General features: G+C 35.0%; 2 protein-coding genes across 5 annotated transcripts; one reads left to right on the forward strand and one right to left on the reverse strand.

The window, feature by feature from the left end:
* The first annotated feature begins 4,895 nt into the window (after positions 1-4,895).
* Positions 4,896-11,495, forward strand: LOC113872776 (RNA polymerase II-associated protein 3). Of its 4 annotated transcripts, XM_027510589.1 has the most exons (13): positions 4,896-4,956; positions 5,046-5,126; positions 5,722-5,889; positions 6,032-6,156; positions 6,371-6,492; positions 6,589-6,671; positions 7,535-7,690; positions 7,820-7,969; positions 8,388-8,570; positions 8,722-8,816; positions 8,911-9,008; positions 10,285-10,399; positions 11,468-11,495. In XM_027510589.1, exons 1-12 carry the CDS (start codon positions 4,954-4,956, stop codon positions 10,386-10,388), a joined length of 1,368 nt encoding a protein of 455 aa, XP_027366390.1. In that variant the 5' UTR covers positions 4,896-4,953; the 3' UTR covers positions 10,389-10,399; positions 11,468-11,495. The 4 variants fall into 4 exon arrangements, with proteins under 4 accessions (XP_027366390.1, XP_027366388.1, XP_027366389.1 ...); XM_027510587.1 differs by lacking the exon at positions 11,468-11,495 and having other exon boundaries at positions 7,502-7,690; positions 7,820-7,963; positions 10,285-10,565; XM_027510588.1 differs by lacking the exon at positions 11,468-11,495 and having other exon boundaries at positions 10,285-10,484.
* Positions 11,496-22,415: 10,920 nt separating this feature from the next.
* LOC113871602 lies at positions 22,416-23,891 on the reverse strand. The gene has a single exon (XM_027508698.1). It carries the CDS (start codon positions 23,889-23,891, stop codon positions 22,416-22,418), a length of 1,476 nt encoding a protein of 491 aa, XP_027364499.1.
* Between the last annotated feature and the right edge of the window lie 302 nt (positions 23,892-24,193).

Consider the following 24,193-nt stretch of genomic DNA (forward strand, 5'->3'; position numbering starts at 1 on the left):
CTCTATTTCTAAATTATAAATTAATTATCTTATATTATAATAAATAAGTTTTTATTATTTTAATCACTTACGACAGATAAATTAGCAAATTGAACATTATTTTAATAATTTTTTTACATAAAAGTCCTAGCTTGAAATTGTAACACCTTGATTTAGCTTTTCCAAATAATTAATTTTTTGCAAAATTTTGGGAATAATAAAAATTTTCATTTAAACGGTTCCCAATACATGATTCAATAAAGTGTTTCAAATGAAGGAGAGTTACAAGTTTGCATTAAATAAATGCTACAGGACCAAATTAAATACATTAAATTTCAAAAATCAGTTTCCTAAGTCCTATAACAATTCCATCCCTCTGTTCACTGAGTCTGATGCTGATCGTCTTGGTCACCTGAAAAATAAATGTAAGGGTAAGTACTTTACACTATCAAACATAAGTATAGAGACTCACTTTACGCATTCCACAAATTTACTACTACAACTTAGTCATGCATCAAACAAGCATAAAACAATAATTTCAACATTTCATTCTCATTTACACACACAGGTGCGCTCACTGCACCATCAATCATTTTACACTCGTACGCTTACTACACGCTAGCCACACTTATTGTGGCACTGTGATCATAGATTCCTGATGCCCTCAACCTTAGTGACTTACTCAGTTTCACACCATGGATGATCGCTGGATAGGCACGCCTCACGGATACAACATGTGCGGACACGAGCACCTTGGCAAAGGTGTTAGTCAAAGGTCGAGTTAAAAGGAGAGTATGTGGCTTGTGGTATACCCACGCTCATTGTTGGTGTCACTGTTACTTTTACAACTGCTGTTGCACTGAAAGTAAACTGACTAGCAAGTGTACTAGTGTTGTTGTAGCAAGTTGTAAAAAAAAATCTTAGAATCAAATTGAGTTCCAAGTATCGTCCTCAGGGAATAAAGTTCTCAATTTCCACTTCACAATATCACAATTAGTTGAGCTTTACAAATTTCAGATGGATTTGGTATGAATGTATCAAAAAATGAAATTAGAAAGTAAAACAGAACGGTTAGTACAAAAGTATATAGTAAACAGATGTAGAAAAAGTAGTTAGGAAATTGTTTCACCAAAACTTCAACATTGAATCAATAAAGTTCTGAACTTTCAAGCATTTAGATGGAATGAATATCAGTTTCACGTTATATTAATCAAAGGACAATCCCTTGCCTCAATGAATCTAGCATCTAATCAAATCACTCTAATCCCTTAGATCTAATCCAATCAAATGCTGCATTAAGTTTGAGAAACCAAAAAATTGCAAGATTAAGATATCTTATCCCTAAGAAACCAATAACCTTGGTAATTAATTCAGATCTGAGAAACAAATTCAATTCCCATTGATAAGAGTTCCTCTATGATTAGTTGATCAAATTTTCATTCAATCACTACTTTAACAGCAGAATCAATCACTTAATCCAATCCAAAACTCAAAGTTCAGATCCAAAATCAATTCAACATTTCCATTTCAGATTCACAATTCCTAACCACAAAGAGTTTAGGCAAACATTACAAAAAGAGAAGAGAAGAGAAGAGGAGAAGAGAATGAACAAAGAAGAAACATCTTCAAGCCAATCTCCAATCTGATCCCTCAAGAAATGAAGCTTGGTGTTCGTCCTCAATCTCCCTCTCTGACTCTCTCAACAATAAAAACAAATGGAAAATAAAAAAATGAACAAAAACTCCCTAAATTCCTGAGCTAACTGCCTTTTATAGAATTCCCGCTCTGCTGGCGTGATCACTTTTTCCAGCAATAGTAATCACGCAGAGGCTAATTCTTCATTTTCACTTGCGCGTGTTCACTTTTGCTAGTGATAGTAGCCACGTGCACTTCAAAGTGTTCACTTTTGTTGAAAATAGTAGCCACGCAGAAGCTTCCCTTACTAATGTCATGCGCGTGTTCACTTCTGCTAGAAATAGTGAACACGCAAAAGCTACCTTCTTGCGCATGTTCACTTTTGTGGATAATAGTGAACACGCGCAGCTACTCTTCTTAGAAGACTCTCTGGAACGCTCACTTTTTCCAGAAAAAGTGATTACGCAAAAGCTCTTCTCATTGCAACCTCTCTGGAACAATCACTTTTGCCAGCAAAAGGGATTACGCAGAAGCTCTTCTTCATTTTATGGTTCTGGAGTGATCACTTTCACCAGCGAAAGTGATCACTCAGAGCCTGTTCTTCAATTATCAACTTCTTTCCTCCAATTTTTGCTACTTTTCTTCTATTTTTCCTTTGATCATCCAATCCTCATGAACTTAGCTCAGAATTCCCTACAAAAGCATACTTGAAATGTCACTTTTTACATAGAAAATCAATGAATTTTAAAATAACTATGTTTAAAAGTGACATGCAACATTTTATTATTTTTTTAAGGGTTTTCTACTATTTCTAGAATGTTTTCTTTATTAATTACACTAAAAACTATTGTAAAATACTAGTAAAATATGGATTCATCAGTCACCACTACCCCCTCTTTCCCAAGGTATTTCTATTGCTCTCATCTTCCACACCCCTAGTGTATTGTTGAACCATTCATAGCTTTTCACGTATTCAAACACAATTACAATCACAATCAACATGCCATTTCCATCGATATTCAACCATTCCACATTGTTCATCATTACCAAATGGCATACAATCACATTCAATCACGTCATAGTATTTACACTTACACACAGCACGTATGCCTACATTCAATCACACTAAACTCAAACATTTCATCACACACAAGTCCAATATTCATTCACATTATATTATACCCCAAATTTTCATCAAAATCCAGTCACAACTAAATCATTCTCACCAAATACACATCATCCTACGTTTTATTCTAATCACATTACAATATCCAACATAATAAACAAATTCTAAGTAAAACAAGATAAGGTAGAGTCTCTCTTACCTCAAATTGAAGACCTAACACGAAATCTATGATGAAAGTGTTCCCCACACGAACTTTCGTCCTAAGTATAGGGGAAACAATGAGAAACCGAGAAATCAAGGAAAGGGATAAAAACCCGAAAATCCTAACTCACAAACTTACCTCCAAACGTGACTCCAACCTTCGATCTAGCTCACAAATGGCTTTGGAGGCAGTTTAATCGGTAAAATAGGGTGAAGGGTCAAGAGAATTGAAGAGCTTTTGAAGAAAGGAAAGGAAAAAATGAGTTTCCCAAACCCTAACCCCTTAAATCCCCTTCTGATCGTGACACTCTCGCTACAACGAGATATTCTCGCTGTAGCGAGACATATCTCGCTACAGCAAAATCTCAGATGATTCTGCACTCTGTTTTCCGCATAATCTCACTACTGCGAGATTGCACCCAGAAATGCACCATCACTGTCATCCTCTCACTGCAGCGAGGAAACTCTCACTACAGCGAGAATGTGACAATTTCACCCCTTTTCTCCCAATACCTCCTGTTACAGCAAGAACGACACATTTTTATGCTTTTCGCCTAAGGCCTTCTCGCTACAGCTAGAACACCCTACAACACACACTTAGCCTATTTTCAATTCAGCCCAGTCACATTCAACAATTTTAGTTCAACCATAAACCAACACATATGCTCATACTCATATTCACACATTCATATAAGTCCACATCATCACATATATATTCTCATCACCATATATATATATATATATATATATATATATATATATATATATATTAAACACATGAAATTTCACATATACACTTATATTAATATATCAAAATATTATTACAAAAATCTGAGGCGTTACAGAAATTTCAATCTATTTTTTAAACATATCAAAGAGCCGAGTTTAGAGCTAATTTTATACACTTCTAACACGATTTGTAACATATATTTTTAAAAAAGTATTTTTAATGTATACATAATAAAAATTAATAAACAATAATTTTTATTAAAATATTTAATATTTATATATGAAATTTTATGATATCTTATTTTTAATAATAAATTTATCATATATAATTTTTATCATATATTATTTACTTACGTTAAAAAACATGTTTTAAAATGTGGGACAATTATAGAACAAAATTACAATGAATCATCAAGTTTGGCGCAATACTATGGAGTTTTGGGTCAAATAATTTTTACTCACTACTTAATTTTCTTCTTAAAATTTTGTTTGAAAGTTTGGAGAGGGAGACAGAGGAAGGATATGAAGGCAGAAGGAGGTTAAACCTCTTCTTTATTTAGATTTTTAATACTGAGATGAGGAAAAATAGGTTTAATTATATAATGATATTATTATATCTTTTATTCATATTTATTTTATTTTAAAAAAAAAATAAAAAAATTTCTTTCTCTAAAAATTAATATTTTTATTTTTTATAAATTTTTTTAAAAAAATCTCATTTAAAAATCTAACATTAAATAAATAAAAAAGTTAAAATCCTAATTATAAAAAAAATACAAAAAAGTATGAGAGAAAAAACTTCTAAAAAAATTCTGTATTAATAGAATTCAATAAACTAACGTTAATAAAGTTTTGGAAGATTTAAAAAAAACTTTCAAACCCTTCACTTCCTAACTAGTAACTTTTAAATAAGAATTAATTTTTCTTAAGGCTTCTCTCTTCTCTTAAATATAACTGCCAAACATACATAAAGGTAAATCAAATCATTTTCTTGTATGAATTAAATTACGTTCGCCGGCCGAAAAAGTAAAAGCACAAGTATCTACAACAAATAAAAAAAGACATATATTTTTGTCAATCAGGGTTTAGGTCTTGAGCAAAAGGTAAAAAAAAAAACGAAGTCCGTTAACAGTTTGGGCTCATGGGCTCGCCCATTCTCAGAAATCGCAATTCGCTGAAATTCATTAACACAGTTGCTACTACCCAGTTTCTTGTCTCTTGGTGTGTTGAATGTTCTTGTAGCTCTTTTGCGGGAGAGTGAAAGCGCACTTGATTAACACAGGATGGTAAAATCGGTTCTACATGGTGCCATTTGAACACTTTAGATATCGTTGTTTTTCATTTGAACTTTTTTAATTGTGAATCTTCTTAACAGGACTTTCAGGGATTCCTCAACGATTTGCAGGATTGGGAAGTTTCTAGAAAGGATAAAGCACGAACAACGAAGTCAAAAAATGTTGGTAATTTTATCTTAACCTTCAGAACTTGCAATCATCATCCAAATGCGACTCTATGTTCTACGTTTGAGTATACTCCAACGGCCTCTTCAATTCAGCCACTACATGTTACACAGTTCTTTTTCCCTTTAATTTGTGGATGGAATATGAATGGAGCATCAACAACCAAAAATTTACTCTGTTTGACTAGTTCATCCGCTTTTCAAATGGTTGTGTTTAGTGATACTGTTTTGAAATCGGTAGGATTTTTCTTCTTTATATAAGGAAGAACGGTGAACATTTACAAAGGAAATAAGAAATCTTTTAGTGCCAGAAGGATCGGTTCAGATAACTGGGTTCAAAGTTGCACTGTTTATTCATATAAGTCAAAAAGTCTATAGCCTATTATCTGTTTGTGGTATATCGGAAGCATATTCACTATACTAGGTTTTTCTTTGATTTTCATGCTTCCTTTGTACATGAATGGTGTCTTGAAAAGTCAAAGGACCCCCTGAATATGTATATATTGCATATCCTAAATATGTATGTGCTGGTGTATGTATGGATGAATTAATGCATTTGTGATGTATGACATTCTGATGGCAATTCACAAAGGGTTCATCTTCTCGACATACTGGATCAGTGGGTGTGGAGAAGGCATCAAGAGGGGATACTATTTCATCAGGGCAGTATGATTTCTCAAGAAATAACGATCCTTTCAATCGTGTCCGTAGTAGTTTTGTTCATGACGATGTTCCTGATGCTGCTTCTGAGAAAGACCTGGTAGGGGCTCTTTTTTTTTCCTTTGTTTCGGTATTAGGGTGACAGGCTAGAGGTGAATTGATCTGTGAGGATATTATGGATTGATTTTTGTGTTGCTGTCCTGTATGATGCTAACACTCAATCCATCTCCTGTATATTCCAGGGTAATGAGTTTTTCAAGCAGAAAAAGTTTAAGGAAGCTATTGACTGCTATTCAAGGAGCATTGCCTTATCACCAACAGCTGTAGCATATGCAAATAGAGCAATGGCCTCTATCAAGCTCAGAAGGCAAGCTTAAATTTTTGCTTTAAGAATTATGCTTTAATCATCAAAATATTCATAAAATGGTGCATTTTGTCTATAGTGGGATTTTAAATAAAAGGAAGTGAGTTTTACATTTACTGTCAAGTGTTATGTGGTCTATCATCTGATGAATTCTCTTAAAGGACACTTCTTTTTCCAAAGGTGATATGTTTCTTTCCTCACCTATTTATGTCACTAGATTCCAAGAAGCTGAGGATGACTGTACGGAGGCCTTAAACCTTGATGATCGTTACATAAAAGCATACTCACGCCGAGCAACAGCTAGAAAAGAACTTGGGAAAATTAAAGAATCGATGGAGGGTGTGTTAATACCCGAACCATACTTGTCTGTTATCCAAATGTGAAAATATTCTAATATTTGAAATTTGTTGGCTGTCTCATTTGCTTAAATTGCAGATGCTGAATTTGCCTTGAGGTTGGAACCTAACAATCAAGAAATCAAGAAACAGTATGTTGATGCTAAATCTTTGTATGAGAAAGTAAGCACATCAATAGTTCCGGTATTATTATAAATGTTTACCACCAAAAGTCAATTTTTAACAACTGTTTGCTATTTTTTGTGAGCAATGCCATAAGGGATGCTTATTTTGGGTTACGTGGAAATTTTAGTTTCAATTGTGATGGTACAGTACTTACTACTTAGTACTTACACCCATTTATGTACTGGCACCTACAGCAAAGAAGATTTAATAGTAGAAGAAAGCCCAAAAGATGTAGCACAAAATCAAATGGGTTGATGCCTTGAAGTAAGGTTTTAGAATTGTAGAACCTTAGAATAAGTGAAATCAGGATGGAGCAAAGAATGAGGTTTGCTATACTTTAGAGATATAATGAGGTGGTAATATTCTTGAAAGTAGTGGTTTGGAAATGTAGAGTAAACTAATGAAAATGATAAGAGTGTTGAGCATGAATCTTATAAAAAAAATTATTGCTGCATGAACAAAAAGAGTAGATGTAACTGTTTTCCATGACTGAAAGAATCTGTTGATGGAAAATAGTAAATTTTGAAGTCTCCTGTTTGTTAGTGTATATTGTGTTTCATGTGGCCTGCTCCAAACATTTTGTTAATACTGGTAGACTTGCTGATCCAAATGTTGTTTTGGATGGCTCCTAGATGGAGAATGCTTCACAACTTTATAACTGTAGACCTAAGACCACTAGATCGTAATTATAACTAGGAGGGAAACATGCAGATGAAGAGGGAAGGTTTGTTATAGAGAGAGCGTAGGCAAGAAAATGTCATTGCAGTGTGTTATTAACTGCTCTTGTTTCATGTCTAACTTTTTTCCCCCTTGGTTCTTTTTTGCAGAGATTAATGTTTTTGTCAAATGCGATTGTCCAGGATATTCTTCAGAAAGCATCTGGAGCTCTCAGAAGCGCTGTACAGGGAACACAAAAAATTGTAAAGTCAGAGTCAAAAGTTAATGGAGGCAACATCCACTCCATTTCACATGGTACTCAAAAGTCAGGGCCAGCTGAAGTTCATCATCATACAAAGGTCAAAGTGTAGTGTTCAAAATCTCATTTCAAGATATATTGTTATCTAATGGATGAGTATTGAAGACTACTTCAATTGGCGTTTTTCATGTAAATAGTCCACCCTAAATTTTGGTTATGTCTTTGACAGGTTAATGAGCGGAAAATACCTGTTAAAGAATCATTCTTGATGGAGGAGATTGATAGCAGAGATACAAAAGCCAGAAGCAAGACTCAAAAACAAGAAGGCGATGGTTCTAAGCAAGATTTGAATCCAAGCAACAGTTTGGAGCAGGTTAAGGTTTATCTTGAAATCCTTCCCTCTTGTGAACTAATCTAGTTCCAGGGCATATTATAGTCCTGTTTGGGTGCATTATTTATTTATTTTTATGTTTAGAAGCACAAAGAAATATATTTTTTAATGCTCTTCACAAGTTCATTTAAATGTGAATTATCTATACTATATTCTTTTGGAGCTTTATTTTAAACTCATCTCTTTATTTTTGCTGCTTTATTTTTATACTCAGAAAGTAACGGAATAAAATAAATTTTAGGGTTTTTGAACTTTTAAATGATATTTTCAAGTTTTTTTTTTACTGCAAAATGATATTTGGTTTTACCTTACATTTATATTATTTTTATTGTTCTTTTGCTTCTTTTTTATGCACTGTGCCTATTCCTGTTGTACATGATTTTATTTGCTTGTTTTTTCACAACAGAGAAATCAGAGAATTACTACACAGGAAACGAAAGCATCTGTTCAACAGCTTGCTTCTGATGCAGCTTCTCGAGCCATGGCTGAAGCTGCAAAAAACATGACACCACCAACTACAGCTTATCAATTTGAGGTCTCTTGGAAAGCATTTTCAGGTGATCTTGCATTGCAGGCTCGCCTATTAAAGGTATACATTTTCTTTTGTTCATTTGTAATTTTATTATACTGCCAGTATCAAGTATTCGCCAATCCCTAGAGCCAATGACATTTTATGTGAAATTTCTGATATTCAGTTCTCTGCTTCATGTTGTAATGAGCTGTTTCTTTTTGTATGTTAGGCCATATGTCCCCATGAATTACCAAAAATATTCAAAAATGCCTTATCTTCTACCATGCTAGTTGACATCATCAAGTGTCTTGCATCCTTTTTCACGTAAGTAGTCATCTCCAAAATAGAAAAAATATATTTTATTCTTTTGACTTCTGTTTGAGCTTTAATCATATTATTGAATTTTCTCTTTTGGCAGTGAAGACATGGATCTGGTTGTCAGTTATATGGAGCATCTGACCAAGGTACCAAGATTTGACATGATTGTAATGTGCCTTTCATCAACAGATAAGGATGGTATGTATTTTTTTCAATGTATTTTGTTTAGTAGTAAAATTCTAAGTGTTTCTGTTACCAAACTTTCTGAAATCTCTTGAAAGTTTAAAGGTTTTAGAAGATAAACATGTAAAGGTAGAAGAAAGATGAAGGATAAGTAGGTAGAATAGGAGGAATAAGGGTCTCCTATTTAAAAGCAGGAGATGGTTAGAGAAGATAGGGATGAACATACAAACTCTATAACACCTTTCCAGAAGCAAACAAGTTATAGCCCATTGCATGTGGCTACCACATTGTGGAGTTTATGGAGGGCTAAATATACCCATTCTTGTGGACAGAAATTTTGTTTCTGCAGCCAGAACTGCTGACCACCAGCCCATAGTAATGATTTCACCTATTTAAAATTGCAGTAGAAATTCTATAATTTATTCAGACATTTGTGATGGTTTATGACTAGGATAAGCCAAACTAGTAATGGATATGCATGGATGACCAGGACATTTCGTAGGTAGATATCAAAGTTTTAGTGCAAAAGCAACTATGTTCTTGTAATATAAGAGAACCTAACATTTATAGATTATGTAAGTCTTTGAAGTTAAAAGTAAGATGTTCTCTTGCAAGACAATAGGGAGTAGATAATTAATTGAATGCATTATAACCCATCACACTTGTATAATAATACAAAGTGCATCATTTAACTTTAGACCTGTGAGAGAGCTTCCTTTGTTGACATGCTATTTGAAATAATGATCGTGCATGTTTATTGTTAAGAAAGATTTTAGCCCATGAACAGAGCTCAATCCAAAAACCATCCTACTGGGTGGGAGAGTTTCATGATTTAAATACCATCTTGAGCTTCCTTATTTACTCAAGTGGGACATAACATTTACCTCGCCATCTGTGAATTTTGTTATGGGTAAAGCAAATAATAAGTTATTACTTTTCCTTTTATTGGTATTGAGAAAGGATAAATCCAAGTTTGTTAAATCAAAAGTTGATGCATGGATGTCTGTTAAAAATTCCATAACATATACTTACTGGAGGCTATTTAATTTTGGAAAGAACATCAACATGTCTTCATTTGATTTGAGAACTTGATTTCAAGAACAGAAGAAACTTTATTTAAGTTTTGTCTTGTTAGTATATTTTTGGTTTGGCTGCTAAGTTGCTTACAAGTAAAATGAAAGGTTCCTTTAAGGTAGTGCTTGGCTTGCTATCTAACTTATATGGTAAATGTTGTAAAGGTTGTTGCCATGGTTGTCAATCTGATTGATCGAGTTGGTTACAATTTGTGTAGGCATACGAAAGATCTGGGATGAAGTGTTCTGTAGTGAGGCAACTCCAATGGAGTATGCAGAGATTCTGGACAACCTTCGATCAAAATTCTGCCGTATACAGTGACTTCTTCGCTTGTATGTTGTATTTTCTTCTCCTCTGTGGATATTCTTTCTTCCGCAATTTTCTTCACTTGTAAATTATTAAGCTATTGAAATGTTTGAGCATTATTGAGTCTCGAGTTGATCTGCCTTGAAGTGATTAGCTAAAGGTGGGAGGTAAAAGAAAAACGAAAAATCTTATATGAAATGCCTGGGGCTCAGGGTCCAGTATGTTTTAATGCCTTTTACTGCGTTTGAATTCAAGCTATTTCGGCTCTGTTGCTAGGGCTTTTACGGATTTAAAATACGTTCATATTGTTGTTAATTATTTCAATTAAAAAATTGGATGAATTGGATGCTTGCATTCGTTGCATGGAGTCTGCTGGATAGATAGGAGGCGATTGCTTTCTTCACCTTTTCATGACACAATCCCTTAATATTTTTTTGTAATATTGTTATAAAAAAGCCCTTTAATCGATTTCAGAAAGCTGTGTTTCTGGAATTCATTGCTCCATTCTCCAAATTTTGTTTTCCAGCCAAGCGAGCAATCACTTCTTTTGAAGAAAAGAATAAACGTAACAAAGCCAATGCCTGCAAATAATCAAGTTTGTGTTGAAGTAATTCTTCTAACTAGTTATCAAGGAAGAGGAAAGAGAATAAGAAACTAAACACAGATGTTCCATTCTCCTTAATCTTGTCAATATTTTGATTATTTGTGAATTGTGTGTCCTACAATTTTGAATCTTACATTTTGATTTTGTTGATCACGGGTGGTGTGTTGTGTGATAAGATATAGGTGCTGCCCATTATGATTAGGATATTAAAGGGCTTTTGGCATTATGGTAATGGGTAATTTTGTAAAACGATTATAGAAAAAATGTCAAAAGTAAAAATGGAGATGTAAAATGTAATCCCCCAAATTAGATTACAGAAAAGCTCGGCCCACTTCCATTAGGGCAGGACCGTTTTTACTTGCTGTCTTGCAGGTGGGACCATTAGGCTGCTGGCCCTGTACAAGTGGGCCGGTTTGTTTTTACATTTTCATGAAGATTTATTTTGGGTCCATTTTCATCAAGATTATTTTGTCAAATTTTCATGTCTGAGGTCCACAACCGTCAATCCTTGAAGTTTTGAGTGATGAAACCCCAAATGGGTGTCAGCCTGTCATTACTGCACTTGCCAGGTTCATGATTAAGTGAAAGGAAGTAGGATCTTCTTGGACCCGTGGTAGTGTGCTTGACTGATTAGTCACCAAAAGATGTTGAAGCCTCTTGACCAATACACGTTATTTTTAGGGCTAAATGATTAAAATAATATTTTTTTAAAAACTAATTATCAAAATAAATTAAAACTCAAACTATTTTCCTGTCTTGAGCAAATTTTTTTCAACCTAGCACTAGTTTCATATAAAAGTAAGACAAAATTAATTTTTAGTTATTTTATTTAACTATTTCATCTAAAAGTAGAACGAAACACTCAATTAGACACGTGTTAATTTCGATGAAACTAGGATGAAACTTTAGGATGTTAACATGTGTCCGTATTTTGTTAAATTTGTCCTAATTTTGGACGAAATCACAGGATGTTGAGTTGTGGTACAATTTTGTTAATTTCATCTTGATATTGGATGAAATTACATGTAAATTTGTCTCACTTTTGGACGAAACCACAGGATTATAAAACGTGGCACAATCTTGTTAATTTCATCTTTATGTTGGACGAAATCATATCTAAATTCGTCTTCATTCTAGATAAAATTCATTTAGACCCGTGGTCCCTTGCATACTGATGCCCTCAAATATCCAGCAAAATTATAGTATATCATGTATGTGGATGGGATCCAAATTGAAGTGCAAAAGTGTTTATAAACGTTCGAAGACTTGTTCTTCTCCAAGTTAGTAAATTTTGGATATTTTATGAGTTTTTTTGTTATTAATGAATTATTAAAATTATAGAAGTTAGGAGATAGTTAATATTAACTTGTGTAATAAATAAAAATGATCTTATATTTGTTGTAAGAATTTATTTTATATATGTGAAATATGTATAAAAACTATTAAAATATTTGTAATATAAAATGATGTAAATGTAGTAATATGTTTGTGTATGTCAATAAAAATTTAATAATTTATTATTTATATTAATAAGTATAGTTAAAATTGTTTATTGATATTTCTTTTTTTTTATAAATGCAGGATGAGTGAGATTATTATTATTATTATTATTATTGTTGTTGTTAGAAAAATATGATAAAGATAAGAAGAGGGATAAGTTTTATGAATTTAAAAAAAAAAGATTCATGACAAGTTGAATCTTAATAATAATCATTCCTTATCTAGAATAATCTCTCGTTTTATGGTTGATTTAAGCGTTAAACAATACACTACATTAGATATATGTGATGATGAAGACATTGATTATATGATTAATGCGTATTAACAACAAAGTATTACAACTGTTATTAAATTATATGTAGAGATTGCATTTGGTGAGAGTTCAAGAGGTGGGTCAAATATGTTGAACTTAAGCTTATCAATGTCACCGCCTAACCTTATGGAAATGACGAATATAAATATTACAGAAGGTATAAATTAAAATATAATTTTAATATTTTTTAATTTATAGTGACTACACATATTGAATAAGTGTATGTATTTTGAAGTATGTGCAGAATTATGCAGTTATGAAGATGAAGATGAAGATGAAGTCAATAGTGATTATGATGATGATAATGATATTGATGAAGGACATATTCCGTTAGACAGCTCATCGGGCACAGATGTAGATAGTGATTTTGATTCAAACTTAAATTTACAACAAGAAAGTATTGGAGGTAATATTTATAGAAAATATTGATTAAATTATTTTTTTATGGAAGAATATTTACTATTTATATATAGTTGTAGGTGAAATACCTTTTTGGAATATAAGTCCACGCTACAATTATATTAATTGGGACCACCCAGACTAAGAAATTGAAGCTGAAGAAATTAGTAATGACAATTCATGGGTTATTAGAGATGTGTTACATGTGGGTTTATTATTTGAGTCGAAAGAGGAAGTTAAAAATGCCTTAAAACAGCATGCAATGAAAATACATCAAAGTTATTATGTTGTTGAGTCAAAACTAACAAAGTTGTATGTGAGGTGTTTAAACCATAACAATGGTTGTCCTTAGAGAATAAGAGCATCATTGCTTAAAAATGCAACAAAGTGGAAAATAACAAGGTGCGGGGGTAAGCATACGTGTCTCAACCCAACAATATCTCAAGATCATACGAAGCTAGATTCAGATTTGATTTGTTCATGCATCATAGGTAAGTTTTGCAAAAAATCTTATTTCGTGAAGGCTTTTGACAATAAAGGGACTAACCTCTTTTGTTTTTTGTTATGTAGGTATGGTAAATCTTGAACCATCATTGCCTATAAGTTTAATTTGAGAAAGGATGACAAGACAATTTGGATATAAAATTTCATACAAGAAAGCTTGGAAGGCAAAACAGAAGGTGACTGTAAGAATATTTAGTAACTGAGATGAATCATATGCTACTTTGCCAAGATGATTAGAGTACATGAATTTCATGCTCCAGGATCTATTTATAAGATTGAAACAAAACCATTTGTTGCTGGTCATCATGAGGATAACAGATTTAGAGTATTTGAGCGATTGTTTTGGTGTTTTCATCAATGTAAGGAAGCATTCAATTATTGCAAACCAATTGTTCAGGTAGATAAAATATTTTTGTATGGTAAGTATCGTCACACATTGTTGATTGCAACAATACAAGATGGGAATAATTGTGTCCTATCAATTGTTTTTGCAATTGTTGAAGGAGAGACTCTGTCAACATGGGAATGATTTTTTACAATGATTCGTGTGCATGTAACAACAAAGTCTGATTTATGTTTAATATCTGATAGACATCAAAGCATCAAAAGTGCTGTTGCGAACCCACATATTGAATGGTAACCTCCTAATGCATATCATGTTTATTGCATTCGTCATATAGCAAGCAATTTCAATCATAGATTCAAGAACATTGATTTGAAAAAACAGCTGACGAAATTAGGTAAGATGACTCTATTTTTTATTTTGGTGTTCTCTTAACTTATAACGAAGTTTTTATTTCAAGTAATAGTTGAATAATTATTATTTGCAGCGTATATACCTTCAAGAATTGTATTCGAAGAGAAGTTGAGAAGATTTCGCAATGAATCACCAGAAATACAGAGGTGGATCGACAACATATCGAAGGATAAATGGGCTTTGAGTCATGATGACGATGGACGTCGTTATGGGCACATGACTACAAATTTGTTAGAGGCTGTTAACCAAGTTTTAAAGGGAGCAAGAAACTTACCTATAACTGCTCTGGTCAAATGCACTTACGGACAGATGGTTCAATATTTTGTGAAGTGTGGAGAGGACGCTTTGAATGACCTGAATGCTGGTAAGAGGTTTTGTTCAAAACTTATGCTAAAAATGCAGTAGAATTAAGAAGTAGCATCTTCACATCAAGTGAGACGATATGATATAGAAAGAACAAGATTTGAGGTTGAAGAGGCCTGCAATCCTATCACGCAAAGGGATGGAAACAAGTGGACTGTTGTTCTGTGTAGAAGATACTGTGAATGTGGGAGATTTCAGGCATATCGATTTCCATGTTCACATGTAATTGCTGCTTGTGCATCGGTAAGTATTGACTTTTGGCAATATGTTGATAATGTTTACTCTGTACAAAATGTCATCAACGCATATTCATCACAATGGTTCCTCCTGGAAGATGACAGTAATATGCTTACATGTAGTGAGTGGAAGTTAGTTCTTGATGAAATGAGAATCAAAAGTAAAGAAAGACCAAAATCAACTAGAATTAGGAACGAAATGGATTGGGTTGAGTCACAAAGTAGACAAAGATGTAGTAATTGTTATCAAATTGGTCACAATATGCGTCAATGTACTTCTATATCGCCTAACCAGTAGTATAGAGGCCTTTATGTATGAAATCGTATGGTGTATAATGTTATTAATCATCATGGTTTTTCATGTGTTATTTATCATCATGGTTCTTCGTGTGTTATTTATCAGTATAGTTATATACGAAGTCGAACGGTGAATGCATTTAAACGAAGTAAAATATGTCATAGAAACATAAAAATCAATTTTCATTATATATATGTACAAGAAATGGTCTTGGTGTTGTCAAGGTCAATCTTCGTGTGGCTGGTCGGGTTGATATGGGGTCAATATGCACTCCCTAGGTCGATCTCTGACTCCACGATATGGGTTACGACATACTTCTGCAGGTGGAACATCTAAGGCTGCTTCGAAGTCAGCATTCAAATCAATTCCATGACTAAATGGGGTATCATATGAGGTCCCAGTAGCAAAACTTGGATCTGGTGGTGGTGGTGTTAGAGCATATGGATCATACGAAGGCGGAGTGATGAATGGTGATGAACATGAGATATAACACTCTATCGTGATGAATGATGATGGATGGGTCTCTGGCAGATGTTTGGTGGCCTGAGATGAGTGAAAATATGTTGTAGGTGGAGTGACATGCTGTATGTGGAAGGGAAACTGCAATGGAACGTAGAAGACTCCATCAAGTCGCTCAAGTATGGGAGGAAGAGACCAGTCGGTCGCTTGAACCTCAGTGCATCTACGCTATAATCTCCTGCCTTCCTTACGCTCCCTAGGTTGACCGACATCTATAACTGGATCCTTAGTATTGCCACTCTGTATCAGAGGGTCGGATGAAGAAACAGGCTCTATAATGCGATTCAAATCATTCTTCAACACTAGCATAGACTGACATAAGTCTCGCATTTCATCGAAGGTGAAATTATCATGGCCATTAGTCATCAAATAGTGAGCTCTCTCAAGACCATCACCCTAGAACACAATTTTTTGAATGGAAAACAATAGCATTACAAATCAACACCACACAACATAACTAAATTATATAACTGTGTTTGATTACACTTACAAGTAATGATGAAATAGCTACTTCTCTTGTCATCCAACGTCTAGTGTGAGTTCTATACCACTGCATATACTCATAGTTAGAACTTAGCTGACCAATCTGGGGGTCATTAGTCATGACCCAATCTCTCCTTCTCTCCCAAATGTTTAAGACATCCCTAAGTTTCTCTTGCCAATTTTCTGATGTCTTCCCTTGTAGTGTCAAGTCATGTAGTGCATCTGGCTGAAATGGGCCACAAAGTATATGTTGCGACATATCAAATTGACGCATTACTCGATCTGGTTAGTGTCACTTACACACCTGAAAACATATCAAAGGCACTACGGCCCTCCACAGTTCCATCCCTTCACAACATATAGGTGGTAACGAATTAATCAATTCAACCAAATATGGTTGCCAAATTATTTGTAAATAACGATAAAATATTAAGGTTAGTTTTCATAAATGATAAAAAAATCACAATTTAACTATAATTTCATATCAAATTAGCAAATAAAGGTTTACCTCTTCACGATTAAGCATGTCAAAGTTATATCTATAATAAGATATATCATTCCTTCATTTTCTATTTCTTTGGTTTGCCAACCACCTGCACAAAAAATTAAGCTAATTTTAGTATCAAATTTATGTTAATAAAATTAATTTAAAATGAGTCTTAATATTACCTTGTAGCATATGGAAGATGGAGTCGTGTGTGGGGGTGATAACCATGTCGCTAAGGTATCAAAAGTAACTAAATTCCTCACAAAAACATGTAGTTTAGGGAGTAACCTAGGTCATCTCTTACAAGGATGCAAATACACATTATTTCAATATCAATTATGCAGAAAATGTTTATGTTTGGGGGAGTTTTATGATTAAATGCAGAAGATTAAATTGCAGAGAATCAAACGCAAGGAATTAAATGCAGAGAATTAAACGCAAAGAATCAAACGCAGAGAATTAGATGTAGAGAATTAAATGCAAGAAATCAAACATAAATTGTAATGCAAGTAATCAAATACGATCAATTTAAGAATTCAAACCGAGATCCAAAACACACAAATCCAAAACTGAGAATGAAAAGCGAATTGTTCAAATCTCTTTCGCACAACAAACAATTAATCAATTACTTATTATACGATTAAGAACAATGCACAATTCAATCGAACAATGCTTTCTATGCAATCGCAAAAGTGTGAGATCAGAAAACAAACTCGGAGCATAAAAAACTTCTTGAACAAATGCGATCTGGACTTTGGCAACGTAATTGGAGAAGAAACATGGAAGAAATCGTCTGAAAATTGCAGAAACTAATCGCCTTTCAATTGTAAAATGTAGAGCAATGCAAATTTGAAGTGAAAAATTGCAAGAGAAGAAGAGAATGGGTAAAAAAAATTCAGAGGTTCTATTGGAAGCGGAAAAGTTATTACAAAACTGAAAAATGAAAAAATGAATTAAAGATGCTTCCAAATCAGCCTTTGGCCTCTATAAATAGTAGTCCTAAAAGAGCAAAACCGAATGGGCCAAAGCTGAGCCGAAAATAAATACACAAAACCGCAAAACAAAAGCTATACAAAAGTCAAACTAAAAGTCTAAACTTCTAAAATTCGTAGAAAATAGCTCCGGAATCGAAATAGAACGATCCATATGTCCAAATTGAAGCCCTGGAAGTAAGGAATCCAATGCAAAAAGAATGAGCCAAAAAGGATATCTACAGAAAACGTTATGACCAAATTAGTAACTAAAGGTCAGAATAGAAAACATGAAAAAAAGTATCGTATTTACGAAAATTCCTAATTAACATGATAAATGCAAAAACATATTAAATGGAAGAAATAAGGGAATGAAAAGACATGTAAAGGATGCAATAAGACTAAAAATGTGGGAACAAAATATGAGCTATCAAATACCCCCACACTTAAGCTTTTGCAATCCCAAGCAAAAGAAAAGAAAAGAAAAGAAAAGGAATGAACACAAAGCAAAATTTTCAATGGATCCCAAAGTGTAAGTAATGTGAGCAACAAAAATCAGCCAGCAATCAAAGTGTGGAAGAATCAAAACAATCAAGAATATGCTCCAAACATTAAAAGTAAAGAAGAGTTTCAATCAAATCAAATTATGGATCACAATTGGTAAAATTCTCACAAAGATGTGTATCACTCATTCTCTCAAGTGTCTAAATAAGAAATTTCACTCAAAGCACATCATGAAAGTAAGTATTTCCATAAGCTTGAAGAGCCTCTAATTTCTACCATTTAAAACACATGCACCAAAGATCAATAGGACTTTAATTAAGCTTGTAATGTGGCTAAGGTAAAGGTAAGATAAAAGAAAGTGTACAAAGCTAAAAACCAAAGAGAAAAGAAGAGCAATGAGGAATGGATTAGAAACAAGTAAAAGCAAAAACATCACAACTATTTAAACAAGAACAAATGTACAAAAGCTAAAATAATAGTTTTTTTTTTCATTTTCATTTTTTTTATTTTATTTATTATGTTTTTTTCTTTGTAGGTACTGCACTGTTTCTACACAATCCACTTTTCCAATCAACTTACAAAGCATCAAAATATGCTCAAAATGTCATGAATAAAGCAATATGTACAAAACGCCCCCACACTTGTTTTTAACCAATTCCCAAAACAATTCCAAAGCTCATCTATTCCCAAAGGTTGGGCACATCATGGTTTTTTTCAAGTTACATGGCTTGTAATGAGCTGCAAAATCATCAAGAAAAAGGTCAATAAGGCTCAAAGGGGAAAAACGAATGGAATACATGCAAGGTAAGTCAATTTGGCCAAGTGGCTAGAATCAAAAGAAGGCCTAAATCATATCAAAAGTGCATGTGAACAAATGACATAAAAAAGAGTCAAATCAAGTTCTAGAATACCTACAAACATGAGTAAATCACACAAGAAAGAAGATAAGCTCAAATCTCACTAAGGCATACATTCTACCAATCAATGATCCAAGACCTAATCATCATGAAAGACAAGCTAATACTCAAAATGCAAGAAACACATCTATCAAGTTATGAAACTTCTAACTAAGAATGGCAAATGAAAAGATGCTCACAAAAATGAAGTCTCTAAAAGCAAGGGAATCCAATGAAAAATATGCTAAGGACTACTCCCTCCCCCCACACTTAAAACACACATTGTCCACAATGTGAGAAAAGGAAATAGAATATGCAAAACATGCAAACAGTACACAAATAAAATGAAAACTATATATGAAAAAGTAAAGGAAACTATAAGGAGAAGAAACAAAGATCAAAGAACACAATGCTCCAAACTCTAAGTGCCTAAGAAGACACATCCTCCATCAAAGTAGGCTCTACTAAGGATAAATCAACTATGTTCTGAGCTGGCTCCACTAGTCTACTCTCCTAGAATAGTTTCAGCTGATGACCATTGACTTTAAAAGTCCTGCTGGTAGCTTCATTCTGAATCTCAACTGCACCATGGGGAAAAACATGAGTAATCACAAAAGGTCCATCCCATCTAGATCAAAGCTTACATGCAATCAATTTCAATCGAGAGTTAAACAATAACACTTTTTGGCCTACAGAGAACTCTTTCTTCAGAATATGTGTATCATGAAATCTATTAACTTTCTCTTTATATAATCTAGAATTCGCATAGGCTTGCAGGCGTATTTCAAGAAGCTCCTGAGGCTGAAGCTTCCTTTCAAGTTCGGCCTGCTCAAGTGCTAAGTTACAACTCTTTACAGCCCAATATGATCGATGCTCAATTTCCACCGGAAGGTGGCATGCTTTACCAAACACCACTCGAAATGGAGACATGCCTAATGGTGTCCGATAAGCTGTCCTCTGAGCCTAGAGAGCATCATCCAGAAACTTATTCCAATCCTTCCTGTTCGGGTGCACTAATTTCTGCAATAGGTGCTTGACTTCCCTGTTGAATACCTCAGCTTGCCCATTAGTTTGGGGATGATATGGTGTAGCAACTCTGTGTGTAACCCCATACTTCTTGAACAATGTTGCAATGGTCCTGTTACATAAATGACTTCCTTGGTCACTGATGACCGCCTTAGGCACACCAAACCTGCAAAAAATATGAGTACGGAGAAAATCTGAAACAACTTTAGAATCATTAGTTCTAGTGGCCTTTGCCTCCACCCATCTAGACACATAATCAACAGCAAGCAATATGTAAGAATATCCAACAGAAACAGGAAAAGGACCTATAAAATTGATGCCCCAAACATCAAAGATCTCACAGAAAATAATGGGCTACTGAGGCATCTCATGTCTCCTAGTAATAGTCCCTCCTGCCTTCTGGCATATCTCACAGCTCAGAAAATCTGGCTGCATCTCAGAAAATGGTGGGCCAATAGAATCCGCTATCCAAAACTCTCCTGGCTGTCCTCTGCGGTCTAAAATGGCCTCCTACAAATGTGCCATGACAAAAATACAGAATGTCCTGAAATTCATGGTCAGGAACACATCGACGAATAACCTGGTCATTACAAAATTTCCACAGATATGGATCATCCCAGACATAATATTTAGCATTACTTTTCAATTTATCAACCTGGGATCTAGATGCATCAGGAGGTACAACAGAAGTAACCAAACAATTCACAATATCAGCAAACCAAGGAATAGAATCTATAGAATTCAGAGCAAATAAATAATCATCAGGAAAACTATCACGAATAGGCAAAGGGTCAACAGTCCCTTCAATACGACTCAAGTGATCAGCAACCTGATTCAGTACACCACTCTTGTCTTTTATCTTAATATCAAATTCTTGCAGAAGAAGCATCCATCTAATCAATCTAGGTTTCGCATTCGGCTTCTTCAATAGGAATTTCAGTGCAGCGTGATCTGTAAAGACAGTAATTTTGGATCCAAGCAGATAAGAACGGAATTTATCTAGTGCAAAAACAATAGCCAGCAGCTCCTTCTCAGTGGTGGTATAATTTATCTGGGCTGCATCGAAAGTTCTAGAGGTATAGGTGATAACATGCGAAAATTTACCGACTCTCTGAGATAATACAGCTTCAAGGGCAAAGTTGGAGGCGTCACACATCAACTCGAAGGGGAGCTCCCAATCTGGTGGCTGCATGATAGGTGTTGTGGTGAGTCTCCTCCGCAACTCCTCAAATGCCTCCTTACATGAATCCAAGAATAAGAACGGTACGTCTTTCTGCAGAAGACTGGACAGCGGCAGTGCAATGGTACTGAAATCTCTGATAAATCATCTGTAAAAATCTGCATGTCCAAGGAAAGAACGCACCTCCCGTACAGACGCGGGGTAAGATAGAGAGGAAATAACATCAATTTTCGCCTTATCAACCTGTATTCCCCTCTCAGAAATAAGATGTCCTAAAACTACACCTTCCTTTACCATAAAATGGCATTTCTCATAATTAAGCACAAGGTTAGTTTCAACACATCTTTCTAACACCCTGGTTAAGCTATGCAGACATGAATCAAATGAAGAACCGTAAACAGTAAAGTCATCCATAAACACCTTCATGCAATTATCAATTAAATCAGAAAAGACACTCAACATACACCTTTGAAAAGCAGCAGGTGCATTGCATAGACCAAATGGCATCCTTTTATAGGCAAAAGTGCTAAAAGGACAGGTGAAAGTGGTATTGTGCTAGTCCTCAGGAGCAATATGAATCTACATGTAACCAGAGAAACCATCCAGAAAGTAGTAATAGGATTTGCCTGCCATCCTCTCAATGACCTGATCAATGAACGAAAGAGGGAAATGGTCCTTTCTAGTAGCCTGGTTTAGTCGCCTATAGTCAATACACACTCTCCATTTGTTGGCGACTCTGGTGGCAACCATCTCATTCTCCTGATTCTGCACTACAGTAATCCCAGACTTCTTAGGCACCACTTGGACAGGTGAAACCCATGTACTATCAGAAATGGGGTAGATGATCCCAGCCATCAGTAGCTTGGTCACCTCCTTCTTTACTACATCTAGAATGGTAGGGTTGAGTCGTCTTTGGGGCTGCCTTACTGGTCTAGACTCATCCTCTAAGTGAATCCTGTGCATACATACGGCTGGACTGATTCCAAGAATGTCATTCAAGCTCTAAGCGATGGCTTTCTTGTGCACCTTTAAGACTTGCAGCAACTTCTTTTCTTGATCCTCCAGAAGTCTGCTGGATATAATTACCGGAAATCTCTGCTGCTCTGCATCCAGATAAACATATTTAAGGTGCTTTGGCAGAGGGCTCAACTCCAATGAACCTGGCTGCTGTTGAATAACTGATAATGGAGATTGTGGGGCTACAGCAGCCATGGATATTATAGAATCTGGTTCTGGATCTGCACCTACAATGGAAGGCAAAACAACAGAAGATATGGCAGTATTAATCTCAGCACAAATAGAACAAATGCCACTATCACAGGTGCATCCTGGTAAAGCATCTAAATGTAAATCAAAGTCTGAAAACTGAGACAAGTCAAAATCTGAATTTACAGCAATATCAATATCAGAATCAACTACATCAACTATATCAGAATCAAAATTAGAATCAAAATCAGAATCAATTACATGAACTGTATCAGAATCTAAATCAGAATTTCTATCTACTACATCTACTACATTAATAAGGAAAACAGAAAAATCAGAACTCTCAGAAAGCATCGAATGGCTCTCAGCTGGATGTCTCATGGCATCAAAGATATTGAAATGAACTGTGTCATCTCCAAACTCCATGGACAGTGTGCCTGTATGGACATCAATCTTTGTCTTCGCAGTCATCAAGAATGGTCTACCCAGAATCAAGGTCGAGTTCTCATCCTGCATATCAAGAATGTAAAAATCAGCCGAAAAAATTAATTGGTTAACTTTTACCAACACGTCTTCGAGCACTCCCAAGGGCTGAGCTGTGCTTCGGTTTGCTAACTGGATAATCACGTTGGTTGGTTTCAAGTCTCCCAAATGCAACATCTTATATACGGCTGAAGGCATAACATTAATAGAAGCTCCCAAATCCAGCAAGGCACTAGCAAAAGAGGACTCTCCAATTGTGCAGGGAATGGAGAAAGTTCTTGGATCACCACATTTCTGTGGAAGGCTAGACTGGGACAAGGATGAAACTGTTTGGACATTCCTCTTTTTCAAGTTCCTCTTATAAGTACAGAGTTCCTTCAAGAATTTCGCATATCGAGGAATCTGTTTGATGGTATCCAGCAGAGGAATATTAATCTCCACCTTCTTGAAGGTGTCCAGCAACTCTTGATCTATTTCTATTTTCTTTGGTGGAGGGACTCTGGTTGGGAAAGGAAGGGAAATCTGCTGCTGTGCTGAATTGTCTCGGACTCCCTCTTCACTTCCACTACCTTCACTGGCCTGCACTGGACAATTGGTCAGTTCCTTGCCACTTCTTAAAGTAATAGCACTTACATTACCTTTTGGATTAACTACAGGCTGAGAAGGAAGTGCTGCAGACCCTTGTTGTTGTAAATTATTCACTGAAGTTGCTAGCTGCCCAATTTGGGTCTGTAAGTCCTGAATGGTGACTGAAACGTTCTGCTGAAACTGCAGACTTTGAGTGGCCATTTGACTCATCAACTCCTCCAAGGAAGGTCCACTACTGCTGGGCTGTGGAGGAGGTTGTTGCTGAGCTTGATTTTGCTGTGCAAGCTGCTACTGTTGTCTCATAGGAGGAGGCAGATACTTTGGTTGCTGCTACTGCACAGGGTGATGTTATGGTTGGTGGTATGACGGGTGTGCAGGCTGCTGCTGGTACACATACTTCTGCTGTTGCTGTGGTGCTGGTGGACCATACCTCATATTGGGATGACTTCTCCACCCTGGATTGTATGTAGGGGAGAAAGGGTTATATTGCTGAGGTTGCTGCT

The sequence above is a fragment of the Abrus precatorius genome, unplaced genomic scaffold, assembly GCF_003935025.1.
Source record: "Abrus precatorius isolate BTA unplaced genomic scaffold, Abrus_2018 Scaffold7, whole genome shotgun sequence".
NCBI lineage: Eukaryota > Viridiplantae > Streptophyta > Magnoliopsida > Fabales > Fabaceae > Abrus > Abrus precatorius.

Bases quoted from the DNA above. Each gene is read 5' to 3' on its own strand.
- LOC113872776 (XM_027510587.1), top strand. The intron at 6,157-6,370 runs GCAAGCTTAAAT...TTATGTCACTAG, and splicing joins GCCTCTATCAAGCTCAGAAG to ATTCCAAGAAGCTGAGGATG. The intron at 6,672-7,501 runs GTAAGCACATCA...TCTTTTTTGCAG, and splicing joins CTAAATCTTTGTATGAGAAA to AGATTAATGTTTTTGTCAAA.
- LOC113871602 (XM_027508698.1), bottom strand. From the start codon at position 23,891: ATGGCCACTCAAAGTCTGCAGTTTCAGCAGAACGTTTCAGTCACCATT.